Genomic DNA, 12,737 nt, shown 5'->3' on the forward strand with positions numbered 1-12,737 from the left:
ACAAACTGACAGCACAAATCGAGGTAAATGAATATTATCTCATAGCCATTTTGGAAACAAGGAGATCAAAACTGGGAACTTAATATTCAAAGACTCTTGACCTTTCAGAAAGACAGGATGGAAGGAAAATGTGATGGAGGATAGCACTGTTAATAAGAGATTAAATGACACCCCTACTCAAAATGGAAGGAAGGCAAAAAGGCAGTGACTGAAGGCCAATTACACTAACATCTATTGTTGGAAAAATGTTGGAATCTATTTTTAAGGAAGTAATAGAAGCACATTTGGAAAATCTAATCAAACAGAGTCAGCATGGCTTCATAAAATGGAAATCGTGTCTGACCAATTTATTAGAGTTTTTTGAGGAAGTCGCAACCAAAGTGGATAGAGGGAAACCAGTCGTTGTGTTGTATTTGGACTTCCAGAAGGTGTTCAAAAAGGTACCTCGCAAAAGGTTATGTCACAAGATAAGAGCCCGTGTTACTCAAAGTAGTATATTGGCATGGATAGAGAATTGGCTAATGGGCAGGAAACAGCAAGTGGGGATAAGGGGTTCTTTTTCAGCTTGGCACCCTGTAACCAGTGGGGATCCACAAGGATCAGTGCTGGGACCATAACGGTTTAGAATATATATTAATGTCTTGGAGGAAGGAAGTCGATGTACTGTAGCCAAATTTGCAGATGACACAAAAATAGGTGGAAAGACAATTTGCAACAGGGTACAAACAGTTTGCAAAGAGATATTAATAGGTTAAGTAAGAGAGCAAAAGGTAGGCTAATGGAGTATATTGTGGGAAAATGTGAAGTTGCTAATTTTGGAAGGAAAAACAAAAGAACAGAGTATTGTTTAAATGCCGAAAAACTGCAGAAAGCTGCAACACAAGCCTTGGGGGTACTTGTGTATGAACGCAGAAAGCTAGCACACAGGTTCAGCAGGTACTCAGGAAGGTTAATTAAATGTTGGCTCTTATTTCAAGGGGGTTGGAGCATATGGTTGGGGAAGCCTTGCTGTAACTGTACAAGATAGTGGTGACACCACATCTGCGGCACCTGAGCAGTTTTGTTCCCCTTATTTATAGAAAGATATTGTTTCGTCGGAGGCAGTTCAGAGTTGGTTCACAAGGATGATCCCCGGTATGGAGGTATTGTCTTGTGAGCTAAGGTTAAACAGGTTGGGACTCCATTCATTGGAATTTAGAAGAACAAAGAAAAGTACAGCACATGGACCAGGCCCTTCGGCCCTCCAAGCCCATGCCGACCATGCTGCCCAACGAAACTACAATCTTCTACACTTCCTGGGTCCGTATTCCTCTATTTCCATTCTATTCATGTATTTGTCAAGATGCCCCTTAAATGTCACTATCGTCCCTGCTTCCACCACCTCCTCCGGCAGTGAGTTCCAGGCACCCACTACCCTCTGTGTAAAAAAACTTGCGTCGTACATCTACTCTAAACCTTGCCCCTCGCACCTTAAACCTATGCCCCCTAGTAATTGACCCCTCTACCCTGGGGAAAAGCCTCTGACTATCCACTCTGTCTATGCCCCTCATAATTTTGTAGACCTCTATCAGGTCGCCTCTCAACCTCCATCGTTCCAGTAAGAACAAACCAAGCTTATTCAACCGCTCCTCATAGCTAATGCCCTCCATACCAGGCAACATCCTGGTAAATCTCTTCTGCACCTCCTCTAGAGCCTCCACATCCTTCTAGTAGTGTGGCGACCAGAATTGAAGACTATACTCCAAGTGTGGCCTAACTAAGGTTCTATACAACTGCAACATGACTTGCCAATTCTTATACTCAATGACTTGCCAATTCTTATACTTATTCTTAAGAATGAAAGGTAATCTTATTGAAACATATAGGATTCTTAAGGGCTTGGCAGGGTAAATGCTGAGAGGAGTTTCCCCTCATGGGAGAGTCTAAGACCACAGGACATAGTCTCAGATTAAAGGAGTTCCAATTTAAGACTGAGATGAGGAGCAATTTCTTCTCTCGTAGAATGTGTCTTTGGAAATCGTTGTCACAGAGAGCTATGGGGACAGAGTCCTCGTGTCTGTTTAAGGCTGAGATAGAAAGATTATTGATCAGTAAGGGAACCAAGGGTTACAGTGTATGAGCAGGAAAATGGATGTGAGGAATGTCACATCAGCCTTGATCCTATTGAATAGCAGAGCAGGCTCAAGGGGCCAAATGGCCTTCTATTCCTATTTCTTGTGATCTTATGTAAATTATCTGGAAGAATTGACTCTGTGAAAAGGACTGTTCTTACTGGAGGAAAGTGCTGAAACATGTTTCATAGTCAAACTGTTATCTTCCTCGAAGAAGACATGACGAGTCATCATTGTCAACTCGAAGAGGTAATTTTTTAGCCTGCCTTTATTATCTCAGTGAAATTAATGAGCTTCTTAAAGATCATTTGAAAAGTTAGCAATATTGTGGCAGAGGAAAGATCAACTTTTTAATGCACCAGACCTACGATTACTTCATCATTATAATGGCAGAGCAGCTCAGAAACCCAGACATTAATGAAGTCAAAGATGCCAAATACTATTCCATAATAGTTGATTCAACACCAAATGTGAGTCATGTGGACCAATTAACATTAATTTTAAGATATATGACCAGCGATGGTGAAGTTGCAAATCGATTTCTCTGTTTTGCCCAGCTATAATCCCATACTTCTGAGTGTCTGGAGACAATGGTTTTGGAAGTCATTGTAAATTTTGGTTTGGATGTCATAAATGGTCATGGGCAGTGCTTCGATAATGCTGCAAATATGACAGGAAAATATTCAGTTCTACAAGCAAGGCTGAACAATGCGAGCCCTTGCGCATTATTCATCCCATGTTCCAGTCACTACTTGAATTTAATCTGCAATGCTGCAGATGAATCATGTGAGGCAGCCGTACATTTCTTTGACTTTATTGAAAACTTGTATGTTTTATTTTTGGTTTCCACACATCGGTGGAATATGTTGCAATCACGCTTGGAGCAGGCACAGGGAAACCCTTTGACAGTCAAAAGAATTTGAGACACCAGGTAGTCCGTTTGTGCAGATGTTGCTTTGGCTTTGAAACTGAACTTTATTGAGATAAAGAAAGCTTTATCAGACAGAGCCGCATCAAATTCAGCAAATCCACATGTGAAACTGAAGCAAAATCCTTAGCAGTGAAGTTTGGAAAGTGGGGTATTGTCATTTTTACTGTTTTGTTGAACTATTTTTTTCAACAAATTAATGCTGTCAGCAAATCACTCAAAAATGTTAATACAACTTTATTGAATGCTGCACAATTGTTGCCTCAATTAAAAGTTTTGTCATGAAAGTTCAAAATGATGATAGCTGGATGGAAGCAGAGGTAATAACATTAACAATAATGTTAATGGGTCCCACTGATGATGAGAAGTGTACAAGACGCAGGTTATTTTTCTATGAAGCTAGAGACAATGAAGTCACTTTAAAAGCGAAAGAGAAGATCATCGTTGAATCTATCAATGTTATTTGTGACACAAGTAGAAGTGAATCTCTGAAGAAAACTGTTGATTTATTTTGTGTGCTTTTCGACAAAAGTTTGGCTGAGAATGTTAAAAGCCACTACAGTAAAAAATTAAGTGAATTCTACCAGAGGGCATAGACACAAATCTTTTGGCAGATGAAGTGGAACAATCCATTCATTTCATTGATAATAATGAGCTCTGTTCTTCGGGACCAACAGCTGATTTATGCAGACGTGCACATGATAGTTTGCAGGCAACCTTTCTAAATATGGAAACCATTCTGAAAATATTTTTGACAATAACTGTCACTTGTTTCTGGTGAACGTAATCAAAAAGAGTGATAAATTAATTGCAAAGTACACTGAATGGGGAACATTTGAAAAGTTCAGCAATATTGATGATTGTAAGTGTGTCTTTATGAGATTTTATCTACGATGATGTAATGGATAATTTTGTGAAGGAATAGTGTCGAAGAAAAGATTTCTAAATTGCCAGACCAACAAGGGATGAAGCAAGAAAATATTTAAAATATGTCCCTCTTCCATATTCTCTTGTATAAATTGTTTTCAAAAAGGACCACCAATTTCTGATCTGATATCATGGCTGCTGGTCACATACAGACAGTTCTAACTGCCATCCAACATTACTTTCAAGATTGGCTTTAGAATGCTTCTTCTGGGACAGGGAATGGAAGCTTGTCAGAAAAGCCACACCACTGATCATAGAGTCATAGAATTTACAGTACAGAAGGAAGCCATTTGGCCCATCGAGCCTGCACCGGCCCTCACAAAGAGCAAGCCACTCAAGCCCACGTATCGACCCTATCCGCGCAACCCAGCAACCCCCACTTAACCTTTTTGGACACTAAGGGCAGTTTCTCATGGCCAATCTACCTAACCCACACATCTTTGGACTGTGGGAGGAAAGCGGAGCACCCGGAGGAAACCCACGCACACACGGGGAGAACGTGCAGACTCAGCACAGACAGTGACCCAAGCCGGGAATTGAATCTGGGACCCTGGAGCTGTGAAGCAATTGTGCTAACCACTATGCTACCATGCTGCCCTATGATATTGGACTTGTTTTCACTGGACTCCACTTGATTGGAGTATTTTCTCCTGTATTGGACATTTTTTCTGGCTCATTGTGTCCTAAACTGGCCTGTGCTCCCGCCAAGTCATCAACTAATTTTTCCATCTCATTATTCATCGGCCAGTTCTATGTTTGCTCACCTCAAGACACACAGTTCACAATATTGACCATCCTTACTATTATTCTGAGACCAGGTAGGCCTGGATTTCAATTCAGTAATTACAGGTGTGTTTTTTATAAGTTAAAAAGCACTAAAGCAGTTAAGCAGTGATCAATCTTTGTGGCTTTCTGCCTTTGCATTCTGTAGGTTGAATGTGGATGGGGTTGGGAGGGCCATGATGTTATTGGAACGAGGTGTGATGACATTGGGATGGGACATTACATCATGGGGGCAGGAAACAACATCACAGGGGATGGGGAGTGATGTCAAGTGTGTGGGGGGGGGGGGGGGGGGGGGGCTGCTGTCCAGAAATAGTGAGCAAAGGGCCCTCACCAAAAGTGTAAGTCCTCCTCTGGACTCAGAAATAAATGTGATTGTGTGGGCCTGTGGGACTGGTTTATCTGCACTTGTAGTTCAATGAAATGAAAATGAAATGAATTGAATGAAAAATGAAATGAAATGAAAATCGCTTATTGTCACGAGTAGACTTCAATGAAGTTACTGTGAAAAGCCCCTAGTCGCCACATTCCGGCGCCTGTTCGGGAAGGCTGTTACAGGAATGATAGGCAATGATAGGCTGCATAGAATTGTCAAAAAGGAGTCCCTCCCCTAATTTTCGTAGGTTACTGACATAGGAAAAATGAATGTTTAGAATTGTCTAATATGAAACTCTTCATTATTTTGAGCACTAGACAATTTAATCATTAATTCCTTCCTTCAAAATTACCACTTTCGGCAAATGAGTCCACAAATTATTCCACGGTCTCCATTGACATGCTAGCACTGAGATTGTGCTTCACTTCTTTAGGTGTTAATCAGCAGAATGACAATGGTCCATTTTTGCACTTTCAAATAGAGCAACAGCTCGTTTATAAGGTTCTTATATGTTGACTGCAGTTTATTTTTCAGATCTGAAGGAAAGTCAAGGCAGTCAAATATAAAATCCAGACCAGGTAATTAAATGTTGCTTGAAACCATAATTATTGTAATGCAAATGTATTAATATTCACTTATTGTGATGACATTTCGGTCTTTTCTTTGTCTTACTTGTGTAGATCTCCTACAACTAGGCTTACTTCTGCCATTACCTTCAGTTGGAATTAGACCTTGCTTGAAGAGAACAGGAAATTCCTTAAGCTCAGGGTGGCAGTGCCATAGTCTACCAGATATAGTGCTTCGAAGGCTGAAAGATCATGGTAGTTATGTGAAATTATAACCAAGAAAAATTGTAGAAAGAGAAAATATGCAGTGAAATTGAAAGAAAATCTAAACATTACTTTATGCTAGTGAAAAGATTATATAGTAAACTTTTTGAAGGCAATTACTACTGTTAGTTTTTATTTCATCTTGATTATCTTCCTTTGCCTAGAGATGCATGAGGAAGACAAAACTTTTCCTGGAATAGGTCGCTGAAAGCTATAGCTTGAGGGGCACCACTCCACATCAAGCATGGCTGACTGTTTCAGGCTGACTGCCTGCCATAGATATATTGGAAGGATTTGCAGGTTGATAAACAACCTGCTTGGTCACGTGGCCATCAAGTCCTGGAGTGGGGCTTGAACCTGGAGTTTCTGGTTTAAAGGCAGGGCACTACCTACTGTACTACAAAACCTCCTCGTTTATACTACTAGCTTTTAAATAATGTGAAAGAATTGAAAAGATTTATTAAAGTTCTAAAAAAAAATGGAGATTCAGGCCAAAACTGAGGAATGAATAAGAAATTGCCTTTAAATGGCAAATAGTGGGTACTGATTAGTGGAGTAATGTGGGTGGGCGAAGTACTGAGTAGGATGCCCCAGGGCTCAAATGTTGGAGCTAGTACTATTTCTAATTTGTGTATACTTGGATTCAGAAACTCAATGCAAAATGGTTATGTTTGCAAGCAATATCAAATTAATAAGAGCAGTGGGAGTTAAGAATGCAACTCAGAAATTACAGAATTAGTTAAACATAGTCTGTGAATGGGAGAAAACAATTGCAGATGAAATTCAGCACAAATGAGCGTAAAGATGGGAAGGGAAATAGGCAACATATGTCTGCCGTGAATGCGGTTGAAATAGAAAATAGCTTAGCCCCAGTAGACTTAATACTCAACATGTCCAACCAATGCAAAGTAGCAATCAGCAAAGCAAAATAGAATGGTGAACTATACAACTAAACAGGAGAACATAAACCAAAGGAAGTTTTCCTCAAACTATGTAGTGCTCTGCATCTTCAATACTGGCCACCAAGGAACAAATGCGACTTTTAAACATTGGAGACAGTATACAAAACAGCTACATGATAATATTTATTAGTGTCAAAATTAGGCTTACATTAACAATGCAATGAAGCTACTTTGAAAGTTCCCTAGTCACCACACTCCGCGCCTGTTCGAGTACACTGAGGGAGAATTCAGAATGTCCAATTCACCTAACAAGCACATCGTTTGGGACATGTGGGAGGAAATCGGAGCGGCCGGAGGGAACCCACGTAGACATGGAGAGAACGTGCAGACTCCGCACAAACAGTGACCAAAACTGGGAATCAAACCCTGGTCCCTGGTGCTGTGAAGCAACAGTGCTAACAACTGTTAGCTGATTGCTTGGCAGTAACTTAAACCCCCTAAAAGTGGGTTTGGTTTGACGAAAGGGAATGAATTGAGAATCTGAAACAGAAAACTAATCTGCCTAGAATCTGCCCACTTTCAGTTTCAACGGAGGTGGGATGAGGCGCAAGAAACCAAATTTCTCAAGAAGATGGTCTGTCATTGAAAACTTTTAAGGAGACAGCATGCATCTATTTTTAGAAATCTTCTTTGGAAGGTTTCAGGAAACTCGGCAGGTAAAAGTAGAGAAGGGTTTCATGCGGCTTTGCTTATGGGGCTAGTAGGAGCAGAAATATTTCCTCCAGTCTCATCAAAGAAACCTCCAAACATTTCCCATCCCCGTATCTACACAATATCTTCCCAACAGCACCCCCATCACCGACTCCTCTCCCTCAACTTCCCCATCTCAAACTCTCCTCCCCTCAATCCCAATGGCCACCAACCACCTCATTATCGATCCCCAACCCAGTCCCACTGTGAACCTCCATGATCAACCTGACCCCCCCCAAACTTGCTCTATCGATCAGTGACCCCCACTCCCGTGATCTAGACTTGCAATCTCTAACCTCAACAAATATGAAACATGGTTGCCACACTACCAGAAGGATGTGGAGGCTTTGAAGAGGTTACAGAAAAGATTTACCAGGATGTTGCCTGGTATGGAGGGCATTGGCTATGAGGAGAGGTTGGAGAAACCTGTTTTGTTCTCACTGGAATGACGGATGTTGGGGAGCGGCCTGATAGATGTTTACAGGATTATGAGGGGCATGGACAGAGTGGATAGTCAGAAGCTTTCTCCCAGGATGGAAGAGTCAATTACTAGCAGGCACAGGTTTAAGGTATGAGGGGCAAGATTTAAAAGAGATGTACGCGGCAAATATTTTTACATAAGAGGGTGGTGGGAACTTGGAATTCGCTGCCGGGGAAGGCAGTGGAAGCAGATACGATAGTGACTTTCAGAGGGAATCTTGACAAACAAATGAGTAGGATGGGAATAGAGAGATATGGCTCCCGAAAGGGTAGGGGGTTTAAGTTCAGACTGCAGCATGGCAGGTGCAGGCTTGGAAGGCCAAAGGGTCTGGTCCTGTGCTGTAATTTTCCTTCTTCTTTGTACACCTGGTCCTTGGCTACAGCCTCTGCTGGAATGTAACCTTGCTGATAGGGAGCCAAGCCTTTCAATCTTACCATCCGTGTACAATCATCCTAATTTTTTCACTAAAGTTCATTCCTTACATGAAAAAATCCCTCTAATTACATACTTCACTTTCTTATTGCATGCTGTGTTTTGGAGCTATATCTTACTGTATTTTAATGTTATACTTGTTTTATCCTACATTTACAATCATTATTGGCAGTTGCTACAATTCTGCTGGGAATTATCTTACACCATATTTTATTATTACTGACATATTTTAATTTACTTTTTGGTGTCAAAGTCATCAATACTGTCTCTTCTCAGCAGAAAACTGAGAACCACCAACAAAGAGAGGCTGTACGTGAGATTGAGGGAAGAGAAAAAGATCATTTTACACCAATGGGTCATTTTTTATAAAGGCGTCAGTGTTGTTGCCGCCCCTCCCCCATCATGTCAGATAGCAAGAATATTTGATTGTTTGCTGTAGTTTTGTTATCTGGTTTTATTCCAACTGAGGTTCAATATGACAAATCCATGGTTTTGGTTAGATTGGGCATGCTCAGAAATAAATTCAGTTATGCTATAGATGCAATTGGAAAGATTCTAATAACACAATATTGTTTAAAAAGTTAGCTTATGGGAAACTATCGTCTTAAAATGCAGTTTGTGGTATACTGCTAACATTTCTGGTCGGCAGAAGCTCCAATCACAAACTCATGGATATAAATCCTTTGTGCGTTGGTTGACATGTTTTTATAATTTTCTGTGGTAATCTATTCACACCAGTTGTGGTCAGATAATTAATCATACTTCATTTGTATGCTCATGGACAAAGTTTAGTGTTTAATCTGATGCCGTGGTAGTATTACAGTTTTAAACCAGACCTCCTCGAAATGTAAAGCAACTCGGTTTTCCTTTCTTTTCAATTAAAATAAGTAATAATAATCCATTATTACTTATTCAATAATAATCTTTATTATTATCAAAGTAGGCTTACATTAACACTGCAATGAAGTTACTGTGAAGTGCCACTGTAGCCACTTCATCTCTTTTGTAATATTTCAAATTAAACTGTATCTGGGTATTATGGTCGCATTTCCATCATGTATTTATAAAATAAAGTGGACAATTTTTTTTATCATGACATTCTCATCCATAGCATCTGCAGGAATAGCAGTGTCTCAACGAAAAGTACGTCAAATCAGTGACCCAATACAACAGATTCTTATTCAACTGCACAAAATCATCTATATAACACAGGTATGTGTTCCAATTAATTTGATTTATTGTATTTCCTTTATTATTAATTTATTTTGTTCACAGGATGTGAGCATCGCTGGCAAGGTCAGCATTTGTTTCCCATCTCTAATTGCCCTTAATTAGTGCCGAGCTGCTTTCTTGAACCTCTGCAGCCCAAGTGGTATAGGAACTCCCACAATGCTATTCCAAAGGGAGTTCCAAACACTTGATCCAGCCACAATGAGGGAACAGTGTTACAGTTCGAAGAAAGGATAGTATGTGGCTTGGAGGTGTTTCTATGCAGCTATAGCTATGTCCGTCTACATAATAATCTTTATTAGTGTCACAAGTACGCTCGCATTACAATGCAATGAAGTTACTCTGAAAATCTTCTAGTCGCCACACTACAGCGCCTACTAAGGGAGAATTCAAAATGTCCAATTCATGTAACAAACACATCTTTTGGGACCTGTGGGAGGAAACCTGAGCACCCGGAGAAAACCCACGCAGACACGGAGAGAACGTGCAGACTCTGCACTCTGCATAGACAGTGACCCAAGCCGGGAATCAAACATAGGTTGCTTGCGCTGTGAAGCAACAGTGCTAACCACTGTGCTCTTGTCCCACGAGTTGTAGACACCATAGATTTGGAAGGTGTAGTTGGAAAAGGGTTGGTGAGTTACTGCAGTGTTTTTTGTTGATGGTACACACTGTGCACTGATGATGGAAGTGAATATTTAAGTTGCCTCAGTATGAAGACAGGACTTCATTTCCTCAAGGACTGTATGGTAGTCACTCCTACCAAAACTGCCATGGACAGATGCACCTATGATGGGTAGATTGATGAGACAAGGTCAAGTATATTTTTCCCTTTTGTTGGTTCCCTCACCACCTGCCACAGACCCAGTCTAGCAACTATGTCCTTTAGGACTTGGCCAGCTTGGTCAGTAGTGGTGCTTTCAAACCATTCTTGATGATGGACATTGAAGTCCCCACCCAGAGTACGTTCTCTGTCCTTGCCATCCTCAGTGCTTCTTCCAGTTGGTGTTCAACATGGAGGGGCATTGATTCATCAGCTGAGGGGGCATGGTAGGTGGTAGTCAACAGGAGGTTACCTTGACAATGTATGAGATTCCATGGAGTCCCATGTCAATGTGAGGACTCCCAGGCAACTCCCTCCCAACTGTATGCCATCTCTGGTGTATCTCTCCTGCTCTTGGGACAGGACGTATCAGGCATGATGATGGTGGTATCCGGGCCATTGTCTTTTGCCCAGTGTCTCACCACAAACAGATTAGCATCTAATCCTTAAATTATACGCTGTCAGTATTGGAGTGAGAAATTAACAATTATTGTTCAACATGACATCTTTGCAGCTGAACAATTCAAATCTCATTGTTGGCTGCTCAAAAACATTTCACCACAGTATTAGCAGAGGAGACCTTCATATTATGCCTTATTTAAATTCAAACCTAGAATTAAAAAGAGCAGCATGTTAATCACTGCATCACACAATTATATACGATGCATTGTAAGAAGTGTTTTCTTTTATACTCTGTACAAAGAGGTAAGTGAACAGAAGAATGGTCTTTGAATGTTTTGCATTGTTTCTGATGTTCCCCAATAAACACAATGGGCTGGATTCCCCGCAGCCCCTTACCTAACGCGATTTTTGAACAAATGCTTTGTTTGAAATTTAGGATGCGTTCTGTAATCCACAAAATGTTTGGTGCTTTGGGACAGTTTAATGAGGCCATAATATAGTGTGCATTATTATGATGTATATAAATCACTGAATGCAGTAGCTTCAGACTCCAATATTGACAAACCATATCCATGTTTGTTTAATGTAAGTATGAATTAAAAAGAAGCTCTAATTTTTGAAGTATTTTTCTCCTCTTTCCTCACAGCTTCCACCTACTTTACATCACAACTTTCGAAAAAGTGTTATTGAAAGGTTTAAAAAGTCATTATTTAGTCCACAGAGCAATCCCTGCAATTTGAAAGCTGAGCTTAAAAAGGTTTGTTGCCATAACATAGATAAAATGATCTGATGTAAAAATCTGAAATTGCAATATTTAGTCAATTCAGAGATATATTTCTGGATATCATTGCAGTTTTCAAAGTGAAAGAATTATACGAAGGGTAATTTAACAACAGTAAACAATCGCAGGAAATAACTGGTCAAATTGCTAACGTGTAAAAGATTAAATCCACATTTAACCTGAATATGTCTGTTTGTATAAATATTCAATGTGTTAAACATCAGTGACTTTTCTATTCAATCAATTCCAAATAAATTTGAGTTTGTACATTGTAGAAAAATAATCAATCGAGTATAGATTGCAAATATCGAACAAGTTACTTTACGTTTTAATCGTTCACTAGTACATGCCTTCATACCTTTTTGACGCACTAGGCATCAAATTTGACTGACCAAACCATGTTGCAAGCAGATCTACAACATATCCTAAAAGTATTCTTTCTGATAGCTTCTTCAAGGGTCCCCTGAATTGATTGAACTGAACTTTGTGACAGCGGGTTGCAATTTAATGCGCCAGACATCAAAAGAGAATGCAGCATTCCCTGGAGACAGGGCAGGTAATGATTATTTAATAGATACAGTCCTGGTTTGTCCAACAAAGCATGTTGAACTCTGCAGTTTTATTTATGATTGAGGAAAACCAAACAACTTGTGAGCAAAGGTCTGTAAATACATATGTATGCATTGATCATACCTTGGAATCATCAGGTTCAACCAACTGCTTATTTTAAATGAAATAACTTTGCATAGACACTAATTACAAATTACTTAACTATAAAAAAAATGCTTGTAAGGGAAATAAACAACTTTAATATTGTGACTAAAACTGTCTTGAGGAATGTTTCAAAGGTGGGAAGAGAAAGAAGATGACACAGGTGTTTCGGGGGGGATGGTCTATAGCAGGGGTGGGCAAACTTTTCCGTGCAAGGGCCACATTCAGAAATTCACAATTTTAAAGGGCCGCATAGTATATTAAGTAAAA

At 40.0% G+C, this 12,737-nt stretch overlaps 1 protein-coding gene across 2 annotated transcripts in view; it reads left to right on the plus strand.

The window, feature by feature from the left end:
* nek10 (NIMA-related kinase 10) overlaps nucleotides 1-12,737 on the plus strand; it is a 377,347-nt gene that overhangs the window by 352,044 nt on the left and 12,566 nt on the right. Inside the window, exons 31-35 of one of the 2 annotated variants that reach the window (XM_038797318.1) lie at nucleotides 5,660-5,703; nucleotides 5,806-5,946; nucleotides 9,632-9,732; nucleotides 11,622-11,732; nucleotides 12,204-12,312. In XM_038797318.1, coding sequence (XP_038653246.1) covers nucleotides 5,660-5,703; nucleotides 5,806-5,946; nucleotides 9,632-9,732; nucleotides 11,622-11,732; nucleotides 12,204-12,312 — 506 coding nt within the window. The remainder of the gene's footprint in view (nucleotides 1-5,659; nucleotides 5,704-5,805; nucleotides 5,947-9,631; nucleotides 9,733-11,621; nucleotides 11,733-12,203; nucleotides 12,313-12,737) is intronic. The other variant, XM_038797319.1, reaches the window with a different exon arrangement.

This window comes from Scyliorhinus canicula, chromosome 5 (assembly GCF_902713615.1).
Source record: "Scyliorhinus canicula chromosome 5, sScyCan1.1, whole genome shotgun sequence".
Lineage (NCBI taxonomy): Eukaryota > Metazoa > Chordata > Chondrichthyes > Carcharhiniformes > Scyliorhinidae > Scyliorhinus > Scyliorhinus canicula.